The sequence below is a fragment of the Hippoglossus hippoglossus genome, chromosome 4, assembly GCF_009819705.1.
Source record: "Hippoglossus hippoglossus isolate fHipHip1 chromosome 4, fHipHip1.pri, whole genome shotgun sequence".
Taxonomy (NCBI): domain Eukaryota; kingdom Metazoa; phylum Chordata; class Actinopteri; order Pleuronectiformes; family Pleuronectidae; genus Hippoglossus; species Hippoglossus hippoglossus.
This window is the reverse complement of record NC_047154.1, coordinates 21,440,522-21,464,606: the sequence shown is the minus strand read 5'-3', so window position 1 is coordinate 21,464,606 and position 24,085 is coordinate 21,440,522. Positions and strand designations below refer to the sequence as shown.

Sequence of the window (24,085 nt, the reverse complement as noted above, 5' to 3'; positions counted from 1 at the left end):
TCAGTTACCCACAATCCTTCGGTCCTGATCCTGTAAGCACCAATTTTGTGCCGTTAATTGTTTTTCAAGCCCCCGAGTTCACTTTTTTATTTGAATTTAAAAATGATGAATACGTCATTTTGGAAGTTTTAACCGATGTTGCAATATTATCTTGAACACTGCCTCCTCCAGTTTGAGTGGTTGTGTAAAATACACACAGTTCTACAGCTGAGGAAGAAATCCTTTTTTTTATGTCTTACTTGTATTGAACCTTTTTGTGCTACTGAGGAATGTTCGAGTGGTTCGACTGATGGAGAAACGGTTTTATCTGTCAGTTCCTGTGCCTCTCTGTGCCACCGAGACGTCCTCATGATGATTGTACACAAACACGTTCCCTCAACGTGACGCAGCACAAAACAAACACACACAAGCTGAAGGCTGATGCTGAGTCTCTGTTGGTGGTCGTCGCCCGTCGCTGAGCCGACTGTAGTTAGCGCCACAGATTCTGTTGCTGTGTAAACGCAGCCTCGTATTTGATCTTTAGTTGCTAGTGGACGTACGATATCGACAATGAAATGCAGAGTTTTTTATTTATTGCCAGAACAGAAAATCTTACATTCAGTTTAGTTGTGGTATTTTTTTTTTTTTGTAGGGTTAAGACAAATGTGGCAGAGTCACTTCAGGTTAAAATCCAGATTTTTTCTGTCGTTGTGTAAACGGAGCCGCCTCTTAAGCGTCAGTGTGCCACCTATGGACCAGTACAAATATTACACAAGGTCGGCGGTGAGGCTGGACTTCGCAATAGTGAATGACGAATCCACATGGTGTGTGTGTGTGTGTGTGTGTGTGTGTGAGAGAGTGTTGAACACAAAGCTTTGCAATACCGAAGTCTATCAGAGTTTTCAGACACACTTTAATGGCTGTAGATAAATCTAGATTTGCCGTGCTTCTTGTTTTGGTAACAGTTTTTTTTTGCTTTTAAAGTACGTGGATTTTTTTTTTTCCTGACCTGAAATATACTGTAGATTTTTTGCAAAATTTTATATCATACTGACATTGATATTGTTTTACTGTGAATAAAGTATTTCTAGAGCAATTTTAGCATGTCTGCTTACACCTGTAATATATCGAACAGAGTTTTCAGTAGATAATAATAATATGGTGGTGATGATGATATTGCATTTGGACTGACACAGAGAGGACAAAACAAACACTGATTTTATTTATTTTTTCATTGTGTATTTATGGATACTTTTATCTTCCATAATTCTTAATTTTGTCTTATATTTTGAAAAATATATTTCTTTTCTCTTATTTTGAGCAGAAGGAATTGTCTTTTACATTCCTAAATAAAAACGTGGACTGAAGCGCAATTGTGTCTTTTTGTTGTTGTGGGTTTTTTTTTAAACATTTTGCCAACATTCACAGTAAAAGTCAAAATTTGCATCAAACTGAAGTGACCAGTTCTGTATTTTGTGATATGTGAGCGAGCGACATTACAGAGCTACACACTGATGAATTTATAACAGATCCATAAACCCTCTGCTCAAACCTTATCACACGTACATAGATAAAATACACTTTTATACATTTCCTGGCATATCAGAGAATTAGAAACAAACATTTTTTACGAATAAAAATGAACAAATATACCATGAAAGAAATAAAAATTGTCTGGAAAATAAAATGCCACGTGAATAATGATCACTGGTTAATCTCTCACTTTATACACTGGACAAACTGAAGTCCTGCAACAATGACAGTTGGATCTGGTTCTTGCAGTACACACATATACACACACATACACACACACACAAATAATTAAATGAGTGGTAGAGGACAAGAAACATGAAGTTATGCTGCCCTCTAGTGGGGGATACGTGTCAACCTGTCACTCCTGAACGACACAAGTGCTGTATGTTTGAAAATTATATATACGATTATCCATATGCATAATTGTTTTTTTTTTTTAAGGTTCCACCTGATCAAAGACATTCAAAATACAAGTCATTCATCCTCCTACATCTGAAGATCGGACTTCTATTTATAGTGCTATTTAAAAAAAAAGCATGATTAAATATCAAGATTAGGAATAATCTGTAAAATAAAAAAAGAAATTAGATTTTCTGATCGGGTACAAAATGCAACTGAAAACTGCTTCGCTACAAAGACAGTGTTCTTGGTATCTTCACAAGTAAGGCAGCGGTTATTACAAATAAAGAAAACGTAGGCAGAAAATGAAGATTATTCGTGGGAGTATTTTCTCAATATTGACGATTAAACATCCGAAAAACGCTTTAAAACTGTTCTATAACTCAAGCTACTCTCTTCAAATTGGTTATTGTGTCAAATCCAGAGTCCGGAACCCGAAGATACACAAGTTATAAAGCAGGAGATTGAGAATCTAGAACCAACGAATGAAACCATTTCATAATGACAAGTGACAGGGACACTGGTGACCGATGGCTGGTTTGACAGCAGCTGTCGGTGACAGAAAATCTAAACATTCATCACAGATCCTTTCATGGCTCTAGACATCGAAATCTTCAGGTGATTTTCTTTTTCCCGGAGCAAATGCGTCCACGAAACAAGCAGCGGTGGCAAAAAACGCTGAAAAAAAACACATCTTCAGTTTCCTGGGTCTTGTCCATTCAAGCACTTTTTCTCAACACGATTTATCAGCGATCCGCTCAGTCTTCCATCTACAGTCGCACAACTTTCACCGTGAGCATTAAAACTGCTCCTCTCTCTGCTCTGGTTCCTTCATTCCATCCTCCATCAGTGAGAGTGAGCTCAGGCCTCAGGTCCAAACAATGACAACCCCGCCAGAGCCACTAGAATATATAAGTGACAGGTCCATGTGAGTTTCTCACAATTACATGTGTTAGATATACTTGGAAGTCTTTTTTGGAAGCTATAAGGTCACATAGCTACAAGTATTTACTTGTTTCATCCTCTATAATCAAATGAAAACACAAGAATAAGTGACTATCCAATAAAAATGTTCAAAAATATATATGGCTGACTAAAATGATAGTTATATGTGAAGAAGCGCGACTTTGCGTGAAGCACTGACTCCGTCTCTCTGTAAAACGAAATTGCACAAGCAGATGCTGATCTGAGGCCAGTTTCGTCACTTGCATCTGTTCCCGAGTCTGCATGCAAAAGTCCCCGTGACTCCTGGGACCTCAAACAGGTGGTGAGATTCAAAAGTTGTTCTGCGGTTGGAGCTGCTTCAGCATGGTGCTCAGCTCCGTGATCAGGCACTTGAAGGAGATCCTCCGGTCGGGCGACTGCTCCCAGCACCTGCGCATCAGCTCGTACACCTGTCAAGCACAGACTCCGTGAGTTCAGAGGTAAAAAAAGCACTTTTTGTTGTGTCGAGTTCATGTTGGGAAGTTTCTTACCGGCTCAGGACAGGTCTCAGGGCGCGGTAACCTCCGGCCTTCTTGCAACACCTTCACCAGTCGGATGATGGTCATCTGTCCGTGGCTTCGACCAATCATACCTAAGAAGAGCTGTGTGGGGGAGGAAGAGGGACACATTGGAAAAGACAACTCCGGGGAAATAAAGACTATGATGAGAGCAGAGCTATGAAGGGTCAGGTTTCTCCTGAGCTCTTTTCAGATATGAACTCCTGAAAATGTCCAAAATTGTCTTAGATATTTATATGTGTCATCAACACGTCCACTCGCTCACTGTGAATTTATACAGACATCGACTGCTGTGTTCTTCCATGGGCTCACTCAGGTATTGTACTGTTTGTGTGTGTGTGTGTGCTTCATACTGACCGTCATCGGGCTCTTGGTGGAGTCACAATAAGTGATGAGCTCATACATCGTCACCCCGAAGGACCACACATCTGAAGCGAGGTAGAACTTGCACTGAGTCAGACACTCCGGAGCATACCTGAAAAACAACCACATGAAGCGTATAAGCAGGAACTTTAATGCACAGCTTTTTATTTCTAATGGCACAACACAATCTCAGACACACAATGATCTGTAACACTGAGGGGAGAAGCAACTACAACCAAAAGTCAGTTAAATGCAGAAAATAATAATTCACAATTTAGATTTTCTTTCTGTAATTTAACTTTCTTTTCAAAATAAGATCTCAGCTGTTGTGGTCGAGTCTGAGAGATGCGTTTCTTTCACAGCGCATCTCTGACCTGCCCGTTGACTCACCAGAAAACTGGGCTGTCGTGGTCGTCCTTGACGGTGTAATATCCCTCATTGTCCTTGATGCTCTTGGTGAGGCCGAAGTCTCCGATCTTCACCGTCCTCTCGTTCTCCACCAGCACATTTCGGGCAGCCAGGTCTCGGTGGATGTAATTCTGAGATCCCAAATATTCCATTCCCTTGAGAAAAAAAAACACAATATGGTCACTATCCACGAGTTCAGAGTGATTGAAACACAGCGTTTGTGCAGACAAGCAAAGTCTGATGAGAGAAGACTGACCAATGATATTGCAATGCCAGTCGTTACGCTTCAGTTTTCCAGTTTGAAATCGACTCTGTTTCCTGTTTCATTACATTACATTGTACATCGAAATCATTACAATGATACCCCCTTGTAATCAATGAGCTGTTTCCCAGATCGCTAGGAGCCCGGTCGTTTCCTCGGAGTTTACTTTTTGTAAAGTTAACTATAAAACAAACGACCATTTGAAGGTTCCTATTCTTTTCATACAAAAGCATAAAAATCAAGTGACAATCATATGACTGCACATGAGTTCAGCTCATCCCCAGGATCTGTTCAGGAAGTGTTAGAAAGTTTCCAGACAGCTTGAGCGCAGCTGATTATTTACATTTTACAACACAGTGGACAAACATTAAATGTAAAAGTCTGGCAGGGGGGTGTTACCTCGCATATCTGGATGGAGTAGCTGAGCAGGGTGCTGAGGCTGGTCTTGCTTTTGTTCCTGGGCAGATACTCCTTCAAGCTGCCCAGTGGAAGATACTCCATGATGAGCTTAATGGCCTGACCCCCTGTGAACACATTCATTAACAGAAATGAGGCTTTAGTGAAACTGCAGTCAGGCAAGGCGGGTCTTCTCCTTCAGGGAGTCACACCAATGGAATCCACCACCACAGTCTATTAGAAAATTCTCAACGTATTGTGCATTTAAAAGCAGTGTTAAGAAACGGCTTGTTGAAAACCATTCATTCCTGATGTTATTTTACCAGGACTGTACTCATACAATTGTATCAGCGGCAAATGACTTGTCTTCTAATAATGGTGTATGCTGTGTGTAATTAAATGTTTTAATCACAGCACAATGCATTTCAACATCTAGCAAAGGGACTGCCGATGAAACCTAACCTGTCAGCCACCGCTGTTGCATTTATATTTGTACGAATGCTGATTAAGGTACATTGTCCCTTTTCAAATAAAGAATAAGTAAATGAATAATCGAAGCAGGTGAGGTAAATGGTTTGTTAAACACTTAAATGTGTGTTGGCTGTATTGCATATGCATAAGTACAACACTGTGTGTATGAAACCCTTGAAGCCTCTGCTACATCTATAGAAAACAGCGTAATGTGAGCAGTGTTGAAATCATTGTTGTGTTGCTCAGTTAGCAGGAAGACGTGTCCGTGACTCCAGCGCAGATGCAACAACACACACGTGGGCTCCCAGTTGTCTACCACTGACTACGTTCCATTTTGCATGTGGCCACTCTGTCGATCGTACCTTCCTCTTGGCAAATGCCCTTGTATTTGACGATGTTTTCATGGTAGAGATCCTTCAGGATGTTGATCTCGCTCGAGAGGTTGTTGCACTGCTCGTCCCGGTTCTCGGGCTTCAGGGACTTCACCGCCACCAGCTCGCCAGTTTTATCTCCCCGTGGATCATAGCGACACAGCTCCACTTTACCAAAGTGGCCCTGCGTGAGGAATGTGAGAGGTTTTAATCACTCCGACATGAATGAGCTCCGATCTCGTTGAATTATTGCTTAGAATTTCCTACATTCCTTCAGTTCGGCATCTGTTCTTGTTTTGTTATGCATATAATGATGTATTTCATTCCTTCAGCTCGTTTTAGGACATATTTTTAACAGTAGTAAGCTAAAGTGAACCATTAAATACATCTCCATAACCCCCAAAGTACTCGCACTACTAAATTAAACTCAGTTCTATCACACTTATATAATAAGGTCAGATCTGCTTCATAGAGATTAACCCACAAACAAAGCGGGAACACTTTACCTCTCCCAGCTCTCGGATCTTCTTCAGGAATCTCTTTTCAAACACCGTTGGGTCCACATCGGGTACAGGTTGGGGTTTTATCGATGGGTCTGAGAAATGAAAAAAGAAAAAAAAAAGAAACAATTACACAAACCGCAAGTGTCTTTTCTTCAACATAAGCACACTTGCGACATAGGAAGTGTATTGTGGTCGGCAGTGTCAAAGTTTCCACCTAAAAACCTTCAGTGGTTGTGTAACTGTTCGCTTGCTCTGGTTTCCACACAATTTGCTAAATTGAGTCATTATTCTAGCTAAACCCATTCTGTATCATCCTTACCATTTGTTACAAAACAGTTTTGGGTACGCACTGAAAAATACAAGTTTATTCAAGGTGTTTTGCACCTGTTTTGGGATTTTCATACACGACGGTCAAGTGGATATATAATTTTAGTAAGACTGACTGCAGTAGCCGATTCTGGCCAGCAGGGGGAAGAACGGAGTCTATGAAGCCATGGGGCCCAGCTCGGGGGCAGAGCTGTGATTGTGCACCCATTGAACTTCCTCATGAGCATCTGAGTTGAGTAAACAACTCTGTTTGCGCTGCCTGTGAGGCTGTCGAGAGGTGAGATACAAAAACATGCAAAACACTCCAACGGAAATCATCGGCAGAGACATTTAAAACTGTACCTGTTCTACCACGTGCATTCAGGGACTGTTTGTCTCTTAATGGTTCAAACTTGTGAAAACAAACAACAAGACGCTGCCTGAGGTTTTACTCAACATGTGCACAGATCTAATTCCATCTGAATACTGTATATGGATAACATGCACACACATTAACCAACGTACTTTCTTTTTCCAGCATGTCGATGTCTCTGACAATAGCCCTGAAGAAAGGTCTCTTCTTGGGGTCGTAGTTCATGCAACGCGTCATCAGATCAGCCAGCTCACTGCAGTCCGGGGTGGGCAGCTGGTACTTGGTTTCATAAAACCTCTCCTTCTGCTCAGCACACACATATGAACAAGGATTATTGATCATAACTTAGAAACGCAAGAGAGCATTAGATTAGATGTAGGATTGAATCATGGGTACTTGTGTGTGTGCCCCGTACCTCTGTGAGTTTCTTCTCTTTGAGGGGAACTTCTCCATCATAGCAGATCTCCCACAGTGTGGTACCAAAGCCCCACTTGTCAGCTGCGATACTCAGGGCAGACGAGTTCTTCACACACTCCGGAGCGATCCAGGGGATACGATGCACACACTCTGGAGAGGCGACAGGAGCAAAAGTAAAATCAATTAAAAAAACAGACCTTTTGGTGTCTACATTAACAAGTCCGCTACAATATGTTAGCAGCAGGAGACACATGGCCTCAAACTGATAAGGACGAAAGAAGGTTCAGTCAGCTGGAGGTGGCTCCACATCTTTTCTAATCCTCCGCCAAGGAGGTTTTGTGTTTATCGGCGTTTGTCTTGTTAGTCAGGAAGTTGACACAAAAACTACCCAACCAATTTTCATGACATTTTGTGAAGAAAGGCATGACCCAAAAATGAACCCATTGAAGTTTGGAGCAGATATACAGGAATTTTTGAGGGGCGTTAGGGTAGAACGAGAGCATGCCTCCGTCAAGACGAACACTTCTTTTCTAGTCTTCCAACATGTTTATGCTACAGGGTTTTTTTCTACATACTGTTAGTATGTTACTGAAAACACTCCAGTTCACTGTGTTGTGTGAGAAACATGTAAGTGTCACAGGACGTCTTGCTTTTCATTTTGGCGCCCATATCAGACAAGTGAGCTAGAGCATGTTTTCTCCAGGTACTGCGCACGGTTCACAAAGAAAGTATGTCTGTCGAATATGTCACAAAACAAATGTTTGCAACACTTCCCTCACCTGTTTCAAAGTAAAAGCATCCTAGCATTCCTGCTGACTGAATGAAAGAATGTAAACCTACAAACATGATCAATGTACCAGGAACCAAGAATAAAAAACAGAACAGCTCTAACAGACTGACTGGGCAGGTATTTGGTTTAATATGTTGATTGACTACATTGCTGCCCACGTCCAAAAATCCACAAATCTACATCAGGTTAGGGGTGTATATTAGCAAATGCAAGCATCTCAGACAGGAAAACAGCTGGACTGACCAGGAGGGAAACAGGACAAGGCGTAACCACGGAGAGGAAACTGAAGGAGCCGAGATGACACCGAGATGAGAGGGGGAAGGAGATAATGGAGTGTCAGGGGGCAAAAAGATAAGAGAAAGGTCAAAGAGAAAGGGAGAATGTGATGAACAGATTTGAGGGTTTGAGCAAAGTGATCAGATATTGCTGGGAAGAGAGGAAGAGTGCTCCCAGTGGGTTTCCGAGCACTTTTCTCCACTATGTGCTCGATCAAATCTATGGGCTAGGACGTCAATGTGTAACTGGAAGACTGGTTGACTGGCAAAGTGTTTGAAACAGAAGAAGAAATGTTAAAGAGTTCTGGGAACCGAGCGCATGTATTCCCGAGAGAGTGCAGCGGCATACATTTGCCTAGCAACATTTCCAGCCGGGTCCTGTGGTTTGCTAATCCATCTGTACAAGCCACACTGTGTGTTAGAGCACACTATTTCTGCCTCTAATAGATAAACAGAAACATGAAGCGGCCATTTGAGAAATGTTGTTATTGGGTTGTCTTCCCTGAACTTACATCTAGCTTTTATCTACAAAACCAAATTACATCCCGAGAGGGAAATGAGCCCAGCGCATTATTGATTTTGTGACAGATATAATTCCTCTAATTGACAATCTGCGGAAGTGTTCTTTTTTTTTTGTGCTCATTTATTCAATAGGTTTTTATTATTACTGCACTGAGGGCGAAGAGGATGATTTGAAGGACACGAGACAAAAAGAGTGAGAGGAAAGAAAGTTATAAAATTGCACAGTGCAAAGAAGGATATCATTCCATTGCCATTTGTTTCCATTTCTCTCAGAATTACTCAAAAACTACACAACTGATTTCCATGAAATGTTGCCGAGTGGTGGAGCATGGCCCAAAGAAGAACTCAATAAAGTTTGGAGCAGATCCGGATAAACTGGTGGATACAGGATTTTTTCCCCCACTTTCTTTAAGATGGTGAGATAGTGTGTTAGCCTTGGCGGAGGTACATTACATGTCATTTGGCGGAAGCTTTTATCCAAAGTGACAATTAGTGCATTAAACATCTATGAGGGTATATCAGTATCTTGCCCAAGGACACTTAGGCATGCAGATGGGGAAGACTGAGGTACCGCCGACCTTCTGGTTGGAGGAGGATCACTCTTCCCCTCAGCCACAGCCGCCCACTCAGGGGCCCACATTTTCCAAACACCCTCCTACTTAGTTCATACTTTAGAGTAAAAGGCTAAAAAGGGACGAACATGAAGGATATTTTAAAATTTGTTTGACGAGGCCAGTCATCAGACTCATGCAGTTTGTTTACCATAAACTCTGTCTATCATGATCAAAGAAGTTTCACTATTTTAATTCGCTTTCCAATTATTTTTTATTGACCTTAGGGCCAATTTGAGTCTCTTTGAACTTCTAGTAATCATTCAGAATTCATTTGTTTTAACAATTAACCAATCAATTGTCCAAATTATTTTAGTTGAACTTTATCACATATGTTGCACAAGTTGTCCTCGTTTTACTTTCATTTCACAGCTGATTAGGGAAGAAACGGCATGGCAGCTATTTTATTGGCATTAAGGTTTCACTTTTAGTAACGGGAATGTCTGTGCTTTTTTTCTCACCCTCTCTGGTGAGCACTGTGATTGGTATTCCTGGGTCGCTGAGCTTGATAAAGGGACCTCCCTCATCATCATCCAGTCCATCTCTGGCCAACAGGATGTTCTTGGCACACACAAAACCATGGACCAGCTTTTTGTCCTCCTACAAACACACACAATAAATTGAATATATTGAATATATAGGCCTACTATTGTGCCTGTAATTACAGAACGTTCTTGATTACATTACATCCTATAATTTGTGCGTGTGTGTTGTCCTCTCTTACCAAGTAGCTGAGAGCAGAGGCCAGCTGCTTGGCCACCTGGAACTTCCATGGAGTGTTGAGTTGAATTTGCTGTCTCCTCATAAACAGGTCCAGTGGTCCGTGTTGGACAAACTCCTCCACCATGATATCTTGTAACAAAGAAACACACAAGGTGTCATAAGAAAGTTGAGCCACAGCACAAACTCATTTTTGTCAGCTCCCGAATGAGCCCGTGTGTATATACAGCAGGATTATGTCCCATTTTCCAGACTTCATGTCAGAAAACAGGTTAAGTTTGCGCTCACTTTCCAGTTGGCGAACACACACTCCATACAGTAGCACTATGTGTTTATGGGACACTTGTCGCATCATGCTGGCTGTTTCAAAGAAGGCCTGTCAACAGAAAAGATGACTCAATACATAGCACATTACAAATTACATTATAAATTGTTTGAAGAAGCTCATGATTAGATGGTAAAAATGTGGTCATAGTCCTCATAAGATCAGCTGCACAAAGGTGAACAGTATCTGTCAGTGTAACTCACGAAGGAGATGTCCCTGTGTCCAGAACCCAGCTCCTTCAGGACAACCTTGAACTCCTGGAAGGATGAGTAGCCTGCATCCTCATCCTCCTCACTCTTCACCCGCAGTGTGCCCGAGTAGATGCTGGTCTTTGTGCCACGGCCGAGGTGCTCCTCCTGGTTAACACAGCAGGGTGCACAGGGAGCGGAGTATTACATAAAATGTCTACGTCCAGAATCAAATCTGTGGGTAACAGTAGGAGCTGAGATTCTACAGACAAATTAAAGACTTTTTAGAAATTCAAGTTGAACACAGTTGTGAAGATTTAGAGAGTGGAGAGTTACTGCAGTTTCTTGGATTGAGGTGGAACTGTCTGTCATTATGGAGAGTTATCTCCCACACAGTTCTTAAAGCTGAGACTAAATACTTCCCGACTGTTCCGACAGTATAACATGCAGAAAAACTGGAGGCTTAAACTGTCATGCTAAAAATGCAGCGACAATCATTATATGCTACTCATTATATGCACTATAGACTTTAGGATTTCACATTTTTACATCTTGACATCCGGTCCTGCCATAATAATATCATAATAACATTGGATTGGCCTGAAGTGGAGAAGGCGTACCTGTTCAATCTCCTCCTTCAGAATGCGAATGAAGCTGAACTGACTCTCCTGCGTGGATGTCTGCGTGGACGGGGCTCTGTCTTTAGTGACCACCAGCAAGTTCGAAATCTCTGCAGCACAAACACACACATTTTTAAAAAAGGGCCATATTTACATGATGTTGTGCAGATTACAAAAGGAGATTCAAATAACTGCTTGACATTTTCACAGGTAAGATAGTGTTTCATATTCTTCTCTGTTAACCATCGTTTGTGTTAGGTAATCCCTCAAAGAGAAGGTGACACCTGCTTGCATTGTTGTTAAGGTCCGGTTATTGTGACACAGATGAAAGGTTTAATTGATTTGAATAAAATGAACTCAACAGTGAACAGTAAAAGCAGAAATGAGGTTGACAATAGGTTGTGCGTGTCGGCTGCACTGCCAATTGCACAGACGCTCACTGATATTCAGCTTGAATGCAAAACTGTGTTTACATGTGGTAAAACAAGAACTCAACTATTACGTCAATGTGGTAACAATGTGAACAGCTACTCGGGTTGGCTTAGCAGCTGATTCGGTTTATTTTTTGCGTGTGCAAAGCAACGTGTGGGAGGATGAAGTTAAAATGTCTGTTGCCACACTATATGTGCATGTGGGTGTCTAATGTTGTGACAAAACCAGCGCTGTGTGGTTTTCAAGGGGAGGGACATAAAAGGTATCTGTACTCCACCAGCCTTACCAAATGCTCACTGTCAGAGTGGGTGTTAGGAGCACTGCTCTTTGTTTTCATGCAAAAGCCAAACACAACATGCACCCGCAGCTACGACAGAATATTACACTGCACCGGCGCCTGAAAACATTTGACCTAGTCAAGACCCAACCTTTAACACTTAGCTAGAGTTTCAGACTGGAGTGGCCAGCATGGTCTTCTTCACTCATATGATAATCAGTGAAGTAAAACTAGAGTGCTAAAGTGCTAGAGCTAGTTCCTGCTCCAGAAACCCACATCTACAACTCTCTTCCTCTCCGAGAGCATTTTTCTTACACACACACACACACACACACACACACACACACACACACACACACACACACACACACACACACACACACACACACACACACACACACACACACACACACACACACACACACACACACACACACACACACACACACACAGTAAAGGAAATTTTACACCTATTTTACACCTCACTTGAACAAGTGTGAACTAACAACGCATTCTTTTAACCAATCTCTGTGGGTTGAAAGGTTCAAATCCGTGGCACTTCTGACACCACCCAACATCACAGTTAGGTGTTCTACTTGTTACATTAGCCAACTGTGCATATAGAAGTGTTGGACTGCACAGGATATAGATAGCTGCTAGAGCAAGCAGGATTTGCAGCCTTCTGTGGCATTTATCAACTTCATTAAAGCGTGGGCATTGTCAGTATTTATCAAAAACTTGCTGTAAAGCAGTAAAAGTACTTGAAGGGACTTTGTCCTCACATTTTCAAATCTTTGTTTTACAGCCTATCTCGTATAGATGACCTCTGTCAGGTAGTAAATAGCGTTAAATGTTATTTTTCAAAAAAGTCGACCAGATGTCTGGTTTCTTCTTTCTGTAATCAAATAACTCTTCATAGCTTAATAGTAAGAACAAACTCAACAGGAATTCATGTTGTATGTTTTACAGAAATGCAAAACTTTAGCTTTCAGTCAGCCCATTTGCTTTGAAGTACTTTTATAAAAGCAGGGCCTACCTGAGAATGAAGGTACGTGTCTTTATTTGGATATTAGACAATCACCATGTCTGTCACTTTTCCATGTTTGTGGCTGCATTAAATTTACCTCTAGGCTGTGGGGGGCAGCAGCGGAGCAGCTGGAACTGGAGGTTGTCGGTGCGAAGACTCTGGCCCTCCAGGTGCTCCAGCAGCTCCCTGAGAGTGGACCGCAATGTATCGGTGCCGTACAGACAGTACCCATCAGGTGTCACCTCAATCTGGAAGTTCTTGTACTTGTGCACGGGACGAGTGTCCTTCAGGTCAATCTGGTTGGAGAGGGGGAAGAGATAAAAGAAGTTTAAAATAATAAAACCAAGAAAAGATTATATACAAAGAGGGGAGGTGGCAAAGTGTGGAAAAACCAAGAACACACAAGTGTTACATGACACATTGATGACTTGAGAAGAGACCAGTAGCATGAAAGAAAACGAGTAAACAGTGGCTATTGTCATTGAACAGTCTTTCTTTGAGTCCACACTACCTCAGTGCAGACCACAGTGATGATGATGTACTTGTAGTCAGTGCAGCTCCAGCGCAGGATGTAGGTGCCCTCGTCGTTGCCCTCTTGACGCAGTTTGTGGATGGCATAATCCGTACTGGAGATAGCAAAACACAATTAATGGAGGCAGAAATTGGCTTTTAACAAATGTAGACTGAAGATTTATTCAGAGGAAGATAGCATGCATGTTAATACTATTATTTTGTAATGTAAAATACAGTTTGAGGTTCACTGTTCTTTTCCTTTTTAATGATTAGGATATATATATATATATATATATCTACAATAACAATATTTAGGCAAGCTTTAAATGGCTCTAAAGGACAGTTTGATTAAAAAAGGTTGAGGATGACAATAAAAAGCAGTGAGTGACGCCTGAGCAGAGGGAGGAGGAAGAAAGACATGGTAACAGCTAAAACGAATAAAGGTCAGTGACAGATGGCGTCTAAAAAGACCAGCTACGCAGTGTTAGTGTGTGGACACAAGGTCACATGGGCAAACATCCCATCAAGAAAGCAGCCAGTACAAACCTGATGGGTCCATGGCAGCCATTGTCGGTGTTGTGCACCACTGAGGCCGGCGCCACCTCCTTGCACAGGTGGTGGTGGGCATCGACTGTCAGCCTGAAGTAACCGTCTACAAGGGCCGCAAAGGACAGGGCCTCAGCCCGAGAAGCCATTTGCATTTCCTGAAAAAGAGAAAAGACAGGGGAAGAGAAAAAGAAAAAGAAAACATGATTAGAGCAGAGAGGGATTTACAACCACTATACCCCAGGGCCAATGCTTTAGAAAACGATTACAAATTTTCAGATGAAGTATGACATCATTATTATGACTAATTGCATGGGGCAATAGCTTTGCTTTGGGACATTTGTTTTTTTCCACTGGTCTTATTAACTTGGAAAATGAGTAGATGCCTGGTTGCTAAAAATATATTTACTGGGTGTGACAAGTAGGTCTGAGGCTGTTGCAATTAACAAGCCCCAGGGCTTTTTTCACAATAAATTCAGGAAATTCAAGAAGTTGGTAGTTGATGCAGTGAAACCATGAGTAAAACCCTTGTGTTGTAAATTAACTCTTGGGTATAATCAACTGTACAAATGTTGATCCCGCCAGAGATACAATGTTTGTGTCATCTGCATGTCTGTCTCACCATCCTCTTGTTGTCCTGTCGATTGATGGTGACTGTTGACTCTTCGATGGCGGTGTGCGTGATCTCGTGGAAGTCACAGAACACCAGCCAGCCATCAGTTGCATCTTTCTTTGTTTTGCTTTTCTGTTTTCCATCCAGCTTGTTCTTCTTTGACTTACCCTTTTCTTTGGAGATCACAGACGTCTATTTTTAAGATAAACATAGCAGATATACACAGTTAAAGGTTATACAGGAAAATGCAACATGGATATTTTCAAATACTCTCAATTATTGTCACTTTTTAAAATACTGAAATAAAACTTCGCCAAGTTTGTCTTACATAATTTGCAGTTTTATGTCTAAGTAGTCAGCTAAAGAGTCAATAAAGAAGAATAACTTAATGCTGACAATACACTACACTAGATCGGACCACTTAAAAGAATGGGAAATAATTACTAAGGTTTATTGACTCATTGTTCAGTCTATGAAATATTACGCAATCATCAACCTTTTTGCAAAGCTCATAGTGTTGCTTTGACTGAGTGTTCTTTTCTGACCAAAAGACAAATATACTCAAAATATGTATTTCAAAGGCGGGGAAATCATTATATGTTTATATTTTTTAAATACATTTTTCTATTAAAAATAATAAATTATTTTTAAAAAACGGCAAAGAATATCTTTCTGTGGACTGACTAATCATCTCATATCTGATATCAGTAGGATTTTAAAGGGACTCTGCTCTCCAGATAACAGATTTGTCTGAAAGTTTACTTCTTAGAGGCGTACAGAGCTGGATTCTCAGGCCTCTTCACTTACTGGAGCAGGCTTGTTTCTCCAGGAAATGCCAGTGGTACCAGTAACCAAAACTTGCATGTCACGGCTTGTCTCCACATTCCGAGTCTGGCTCTGCCCCTGGTTCTGGTTGTAGTACACTGAAAAGAGCAATCAAAACATTACATCACAGCAGTTACACAGAGACAAACTATTTAGATGCTACAGTTACAGTTTTCTTAATATTGTTTTTGGAAAAACTAGTGAAACCAAGGGAAATATCGTATTAACTATGGCTACTGTCTGTCTGTAATAAACAGACAAGACACTTCTGATCTTAAACAGGTAAATCAAATCATCCAGTCAAAAAAAAAATTATCCTGGTAAACAAAGAGCAAAAAAAACACACACTGAGCTGTTCTATGAGACAAACCTGCCACTGTGGCAGAGAACTCTAAATCCTTGAACTCAAACTATGTCATCTTCCGGGAAAAATCTAACCATAGTTACCTCCACTGATGAGATCTCCTTCCCGTGTCACACTGAGCGTGATGGGCTCTAACAGCTCGCTGCCAAGGCCGCTGGTCAGGCCCTCCAGCGTGGCCAAGTACTTGATCTTCAGGTCGTACGCAGTGATGTTGCTGTCCTTGACCGTGCGGCGGTTGAATTCACAGAGGAATTTCTTGAAGACGTTGCTGATGCGGATGCGCGTCAGAATGTTGCGCTGCTTGATGTTGCGGTTCAGGGTCTCCGGGATGAAACGTTTGTAGCTGCTGGGATCAAAAGGGAAAAGACACAAACTATGGACTCAAGAACAGTTTGTCAATTTGTAGCAATCATTCTTTACAACTGGTTTCGAGGGTGTACGCTTCAAACGTGTGGAGGATTATGAAGTGAAAGACACAAGGGGTGACTCAAGAGTGCGAGTTGTAGCTGAAAAATTAGATTATGATATATGAAGTGTGCTGTCCCATTGTGCAGAATACATCATGGAAATTATTCAAATAAAACATTTTGCTTTAGTTTCAAAAATTGGAGTATCCCAGTTGCTAGTATTTGACAGAAAAATAATACCAAAGAGGACAAGCTATTCTACTCAGTATGTCAGTATCACCATTGGAAGGAGTTCACATGATTATAAATAATTGAATAAGACTACATTGGAAGGATCATATCATCACTTTCTCTTTGATGTATACTTTTAGATCTTAGTCATAAGTGTGTTGAAACCGCACAATACAGAATGTGTGTGTGTGCCAGGGTGTTACCTGATTTCATTGGAAGCAATGGGTGGATTCATAGAATGGTGAGTGATGGCAAGCACAGCCATGCCCAAGCACTCATTTTCTATCTCATGTTGCTCTGCCTCTGACTGGGACGTCCTCAGTGGAACGAATCCTTTCTGGAAATCATGCTGGCCCTGGGAGATAACATAGCGAACACAGAGACACTTAAAATAACAACTGAAAAATTTCGCGGAATTTGTTTCTGTTCCTTTTGCCTTACAACTTCCAGTTATTACTTGTCTGAACGGTACGCTGTCTATTGCTGACCTTAGTGCACTTAGCAATATTGTCCTCCAAGCTTCAGATTTTTTTGAAACACAACTGAAAACTGAGTTAATCTTTGAGCTTTTAAACAGAATGTACTTTCAAAAGATTTGTCTAAGGAAGAAATGATAGATACACAAACTATTTTTGATCTCATATCTTTTTAGGTGGTCAGCCTAAATATATCCATCTTCATATGGACAACAATGTTACAGTAAGAACATATTCCTGGAGAGTTTTTCTCATCAAATCATCTATGTAAATCTAATGCAGGGACACACCTGGGCGAACAGGTAGTCCAGAGACGCAGCGTCGAGCAGGGGCGTTCCCTCCGGGTGTTTCTGTGGGCTATTTTTATCTCCTTTGAGTTTACTGATGCAGTGTCTCCAAACTGGAGACTCTCCCTCAGTGGTGCCATGCCAATTTCTGAAATAAAACCTGACAGAAGAGACACAGAAGACAGGTTAACAGAAATAATATGGATTATTCTTACATTTGATGATTTGAATCGAACTAGTCCAAGTTGTCATAGATAATGAGGTAGACCGTTTGAGAGATTCTAATGCCTCCTGTATTGTGTACAGGGATTATATTTTGTCTTTGTTAACAGCATTCATCTGAATTGACTAATTTACAGCTTCAGAGACTCAGTAGATTTATATGCCAACAGAAATCCATCCTCCACTTCAATTCTTCTGCGGGTTTGTGTTGAACATTTGTTCATGCTAAAGATTGCATGTGTACGAACACTTGACCACAATACCCTTGTTTGAAAGACTGCACCACGGAACGCAAATCAAGCGGCAGCAAGAAACACAAAGACACAAATACACACACACACACACACACCACGGTTAGGCTCTATGCACACACGCTTTTCTCTCCACTAGCTATTGTCAAAGCAGAGTGCAGAGATAAAGGAAATGCAACAGACACCACAGTGATGAGCTTTTTTTCCTGTCTTAAAATGAAATGCCAACTAACACGCAGAATGGAGGAGGGACTTTACTCGCTTTAAAATAATCCAGTCAGGTGCAAATATGACACTGCTGGTCTGCCTCATAAAAACCTTCCTCTCAGACTTGTCACAACTCTTATAAAACCCATCAATAGCCAGAAAAACTCTGTAAAATAAGCAATTTAGGTTCTAACGGTGTTATGAAGGTATATACAGTTAAGCGGTGCGCCCTTCATAGTTCCAAATCAACAGCACCTCCAGCATTTTGGATTTAGTGTAAGAGATGATTTTATGGTTACAACACTAGTGTAGTCAGCCTGTGCTGTGATGTCATTCTTACCTCATGCGATAATGCAACTTGATACTGGTTTCATCTGTGACCTTGAACTCATAGTTGGGAGGGCACCATATTCCCGTCGTCTCATTGTACAGGGCAAATAGGTTGTGGCACAAGGGAGAGATTGCTGAGAAAGGGAAGAGAAAAGAGATCAATATTCAGACTGTGACCACTGATTTCCAGTCACAAGTCTATTAGCAACGGCAAACAATCTGCTCATAAAACAAAATAAAACGGAAGGATCTACATGCTTTTGACACGTCAATTTCATTCGTTTAAACTGTCTTTAACATAATAAAAATCATACATGAAATGTAGGAGCCTGGATTTAGAGAATTCTATCGTTGATGCAAGCCTCCAAACCCCTGAAACAACTTTATCTTGGCCCAGCTAACTAAAGTGAGACAACCCGGTAACATTACTAATGGTTGGGCACACTTCCTGTAAGAGCCTCCAAAGTGGCACTTAGTTTAGCTTTACAGTAACTAATTCATGGTTTACATTGATTTGTAATGGGATATTATTGAGGGGAATTGTCTCTAAAAGCCATGTTGTCCATTTTGTTTAGAATCTAATCACTTTATTTCACATGTTGACAGCTGAATAGTTGCACTTAAAACTGCACTTATATAATTCTGATATATTGTTGTTGAAATATGCTCCAAAACGTATTTAAATGTGAGACAGTGTGTTAAATGTGAGGCTGTTTAAGTCCAGAGGGCCAGAGTAAGTGATTGGTGCTCATGGACAATCAATCAATCGATGATGGACTTACAGGCTAGTAAGATACTAAAACCAATATTGCTTATTGTGACGCTTTAAAACTGAGATGGTAATAAATGTTCAAATGGGTTGGAGATAACAGTAATAATAATTAATTGGACACTTGCTTGTCATATACTGTAGTGTAAGTAAATTTATGACAATGCTGTCACCACCGGCAACAGAAACAACTAAATCATAAAGCAAAGCAGGAATTTCGTTATCGTGTTAGTCACTCACAGCATGTCTTGGCAGCATCCACACAGAGTTCCTCAACACTGAAGCACCCTTTGAAGTATTCCAGCTGGTGCACCTCTGGTGTGTAAAAGTGGATCTCCAGGCCCCAAGAGGTTGTCGGAGAAGAGGAGAGTTGAGCCTTCTTGTTGGACTTCCTCATCTTTCCACAGAGTTGCCTGCTCAACTCCATTACCCCCTGAGTTGGCATTCAGACACTACATGAGGTAAAAAAGAGAGGGGAAGGTTACATTACATTTATGCTTTAGGGGCCACACGGTGACTGGGAGATAAGTTCACTCATTACAAAGGACACTTGCTTTAGATGCAATCCCACATATACTGACCCGTTTCACTTGACCAATGCACCATCAATACAGGTCATTATTTAAATTTGTTTTAAGGTCATGACATTAAAAAGTGAGATTATGTTTTTTTGAACAGTGGTTTATTAGATTGTTTAAATGAGTCTATGATTGTGTGGATCAAGGAGGAGTACTGCATCAATGTTTTCAGATAGCTGGCAACTCACAGGCGGGTAAGGACATGTCAGCAAATGGGTCCATGAAATTATGAGGGACTGATTTAATACATGTTGATTAAATATCATAAAATCCAGCCCCACGGCTCTGACTCTGTTTGATTGAGTTTAGTAGGAATGTTGTAGATGTAATTTTCATAAAGGAAAATGTGCCAAGAAGAAATATTATTGAAACTATCAGTGTAAAAAGATGTAAATGGTGTAAATGTACAGCAGTAAGCCTGTTCAACCCTTGGGTTATAAATGGCACTTACTGTGTAAATGGGTGTCCGCTGTGAAGCTAACAAAGCTTATCACGTGTGTTTAGGGGAGCGTGTGTGTGCGTGTGCGTGTGCGTGTTACATTAAGGTGCAGTATTGATTGTGTGTTAAGGCAAAACGATCATTAACCTGATGACTCATACTGATACCGTTCAGAGCACAACATTACCTACAGAATACAGTGATGCCCTGCTAAACTCATCCAGCGCAAGTGATATGATGTCAGCCTCTCAACTGAGCAGATGATACAGAGGACAGATCATCATACCGCAGGGCTTCCCAACTGTGAAACTACCTATAAGGTAGTATGTGAGGCTTGTTCAAAGCAGCCATCTCACACTACAATGAAAACAATGCTGCAGACTAACCTGCTAGCTTGCTACACAAACAAGACAAGTGGAACAACATCAGTTGAATGCAAACTCATCTAGCTACACATTATTCCCTCAGGTTCAGCAGACCCCTTGTAAAAATGCTGTGTATGTATATGTGCAATTTATATAACAATAATTAGATTTACTTAGCGATATTGTACTGGCGCTGAACTAAGAATTCTAATGTTGAACAAACATGAACAAGGGATTTTACTGATTACCAGACTTTAAGCCATAATGCTGAAATCTATCACGAATGTAAAACATCATTGCACGTGATTTATCATTCCTAATTTGAATTTTAATGGAATTTCATAAGGCAAGAATGTGATCTTTAAATTTGTATTAGTACTTGCAGTCAATGTACCTGACTTAAGAAAACTCTAGGCAAACAATAGGCTGATAAAAAAATGACTGTCACAAAGGTCACTTACAAATAAAGCCTACGTGAGCAGTAACCTAGTTCTCTTTGATGTTAAATATAATGCTATGATAGTAAATGCAGTTTCCCTTTACTGGAATGAACTTGCAAACATAAAAATTGTGAAGATAAAAATTCAACTGATCATTCATTCATTTGATGATTCATTTCCCCCATATCTATGTACACTGAACATTTAATATTATAGATCCATAATTGCATTGTTTTAATTTACTGGTCATTTCTGGTAATCATTCAATGTTTCAAATGTCAATTCATTTGACATACATGTGACAAATTCACTGGGTAAATCTATGATTATTCTCACATTATCACAAATTGACTTTTTAAATTGGTATTAAAAAAAATGCCATGTGAGAAATAAGAAAAAGAGTACGACACTGCACATATTTTCATTTTCTTTCACATTCTATAAGCATAATCACCTACATTTTGATTGTAGATTAATTTTCTTCAATGTTTTTTTTAAATAAATTCTGAAAATTGCCACAACCACTCCCTCTGTGAATATTCTGTATTCCTTGGTCTCTTAGAAAAGAAAATGGAAATTTGGGGGTTCTGGACTGAAGATCAGTACAAAAACTCTTACGTTGTCACCTGACTTCTGAAAATTGTGATGTTTTCCACCATTTTATGACATTTGACTAAGAAAAAAAACTAATGAATGAATCAAGAAAAGAAGGTACATTAACTGACAGTGAAAATTATCATTTGTTTGAGTTGAGTTAGTTAAAAATCAATCCTCGTTGGGAGCAAGGTCCCTGTGGTTTACTTGGTTTCTCTAGAAAGACAAAACTAACAGTAGCTCTCGGCTGTATTTCACAACATTTGCCCTTACTTCAAAATGGTGTTGTATAATTCTATACGGCTTCCTTTTCTTCATTGTTTGGTTCATTGGCGGGTGGCAACCAACGTGAAGGTGCATTACTGCCATCCGCTGTGTGTTGCAATATCCTACTTCTTCTTCTTCCCTATTCGGTATATCTCTCATTACCCTTGCTATTTGATAGCTTTTCCTTCCTCTTCGTTCGGTCTATTGCCGGGTGGCAACCTACTGTGGGAGTTATCTACGCCATATTAAATTATTTTGTCCAACCCTGTCTCCCTCAGATAATGGAGAATACTCCCTATTCCAATGGTAAATACTGTTTCCAAGGTCAGTTCTTCCAATTCCCCACTTTAGCTTTTTCTCGTTCTACAACATACCTATTGCAGTGAAGCAGTACTTGCTCCTCTGACTCCTCTGTTTTTACATAATCCTGTCGGGTGTGTGTTTATTAAGTGCCATGTATTATTGAGTCTGGTATGTTACAATCCTCACTTCCTGCTGGACTGCGTAAAGGTGGCATCCCAACTATGCTGCCATTCTTCAACAATGTTTTCAAAGTGAAACGTCCGTGACTTCTTCATGATTCAGTTCTTGCTTGGCCAACAAATCCTCCCCTTCAATCATCCATATTCATATTTTTGAAATCTATGCAGAGTCTCAAATATCTCATTAACTAAATCTTTAAGTTTTTTGTCGTATTTGTCCCTCTATGTGAAGCACTTTATAACGGATGTTCTGAAAGGTGCTGTGGACATAAAGTAAATGTTGGGTGGCGAGCGAAGAAGAAGAAGATGAAGACACATTAATTGGGGATAATGCACCTTGCCAATCCGCCAATAAACAAATAAGAGGAAGATTATCATCATCATCATCATCACCATCATCATCATTACTATAGCCATAAAAATAATGGCTGCTGTGTTTTATAAGGAGCTTTCGGTTTCATCTTTTCCAGTAGAGACAGTTCGGGCTCGAGACAAATAGAAAGTGTGATTAATTCTACTTCAATCGCCATGAATTTCAAAACAAAGATTTCAACCCCTTGTCAATACTGATAATCCAGTATTTGTAATTATGTTGATAAGGTCTCAAACTTTTACTTGTAAACTAGGCCGTTTGAGTTGATGACCGCTATTGTCATCACATTAACACGATTCCCTAACATCGCAAACATCTTACTTTGTTTTGTAAAACGTCTCATCGTGTTGTACGTCGTTAGCAGCCCAGCGGCAGACATCGGGCCCGTATCGCAACACGGAGGAAAGTTTGATAGCTAGCGTCGGGTTGGTGTGACGCTAGCTTGTTAGCCTGTTGGTTTTTACTGAAGCTGGACCGAGCCGACAAGCAGCCGGGTGTCCTCCCGCATGACAACCGCGAGGAGACACACACACACAAACAAACAACCGTGTGCTGGTGTGAACCACACGAGGACACGGACACATCTTTTTAATCCGATGGGGGGCGCGGGGGTGGGGGGGGGGGGAATCATTTTTTTAACAACAAGTTATTTCACTCACCTAGCGAAGATTAGCCAGACAGCTGGCAAGTTACTTCCGTTTCGCTCGGCGCATCAGACGCTTCGACCGAAGTTCCGGGTCTGGGGCCGATTTAAAGTGTCGCTTGAAATGGTCGTTTCGAATAAAAAACTCCCGAGGAAAAGCTTCCAGTGTCCAGGAGGAGGTGAAAAGTGGGGTTAGGTCCGCGGCGACAGACGAGTCCTCCTGGGTTCGAGCTTCCTGATAAGTGAGGGCCCCTTCCCGAAAACAACGCACGGACCGGGGGCGCAACACGGGCGCTGATTGGCCAAATGCACCCGTCAGTCACGATGACGACATCGAAGGGTAAGGTTACCACCCCCCCCGAATGACAATTCACTCATTATCTCCCCCCCCCCCTCCCACTGAGCTGGTGGAGTAAGTGGGTGACGTGTTTCCAGTTTCAGAGCCAAATCCAATGCAATTGAAGCAAATGGTGATCACTTCTTCAAACGTATAGGGAAAGAACCAACATCCTGTGGTGTCATTATTACATTACATGTATCTTACACAAGGACGCATGCAGATAGGGAAGACTGAGGATTGAACCGCCAACCTTCTGGTTGGAGGACGACCCCTCAAGAGTCCAGAAGCCTCAAGAGTCCACAAGCCCTCAAGAGTCCAGAAGCCCTCAAGAGTCCACAAGCCCTCAAGAGTCCAGAAGCCTCAAGAGTCCACAAGCCCTCAAGAGTCCAGAAGCCCTCAAGAGTCCACAAGCCCTCAAGAGTCCACAAGCCCTCAAGAGTCCACAAGCCCTCA

At 41.1% G+C, this 24,085-nt stretch overlaps 1 protein-coding gene across 2 annotated transcripts; it reads right to left on the bottom strand.

The window, feature by feature from the left end:
- Window positions 1–1,179: 1,179 nt before the first annotated feature.
- Window positions 1,180–23,543, bottom strand: jak1 (Janus kinase 1). Of its 2 annotated transcripts, XM_034583976.1 has the most exons (25): window positions 23,309–23,541; window positions 19,352–19,563; window positions 18,353–18,476; window positions 17,336–17,492; window positions 16,773–16,924; window positions 16,015–16,274; window positions 15,550–15,665; window positions 14,752–14,934; window positions 14,130–14,287; window positions 13,582–13,696; window positions 13,168–13,366; window positions 11,335–11,444; window positions 10,730–10,882; window positions 10,490–10,577; window positions 10,206–10,333; window positions 9,943–10,081; window positions 7,282–7,433; window positions 7,019–7,169; window positions 6,191–6,279; window positions 5,676–5,868; window positions 4,846–4,970; window positions 4,167–4,339; window positions 3,771–3,888; window positions 3,387–3,497; window positions 1,180–3,305 (listed from the first exon to the last, which is right to left on the bottom strand). In XM_034583976.1, the coding sequence occupies exons 2-25, from the start codon at window positions 19,554–19,556 to the stop codon at window positions 3,186–3,188; spliced, it is 3,519 nt and encodes a 1,172-aa protein (XP_034439867.1). In that variant the 5' UTR covers window positions 19,557–19,563; window positions 23,309–23,541; the 3' UTR covers window positions 1,180–3,185. The 2 variants fall into 2 exon arrangements, with proteins under 2 accessions (XP_034439867.1, XP_034439868.1); XM_034583977.1 differs by lacking the exons at window positions 1,180–3,305; window positions 3,387–3,497 and adding an exon at window positions 3,512–3,672 and having other exon boundaries at window positions 3,724–3,888; window positions 23,309–23,543.
- Window positions 23,544–24,085: the final 542 nt, after the last annotated feature.

What these genes read in the sequence shown, in the direction of transcription:
- jak1 (XM_034583976.1), bottom strand. Translation starts at nt 19,556, where the DNA reads ATGCCAACTCAGGGGGTAATGGAGTTGAGCAGGCAACTCTGTGGAAAG. An exon ending in GGCTGCCATGGACCCATCAG is followed by an intron (nt 13,697 to 14,129) that starts GTTTGTACTGGC and finishes TGCTATCTCCAG; the next exon opens with TACGGATTATGCCATCCACA. An exon ending in CGACATGCTGGAAAAAGAAA is followed by an intron (nt 6,280 to 7,018) that starts GTACGTTGGTTA and finishes TTCATTTCTCAG; the next exon opens with ACCCATCGATAAAACCCCAA.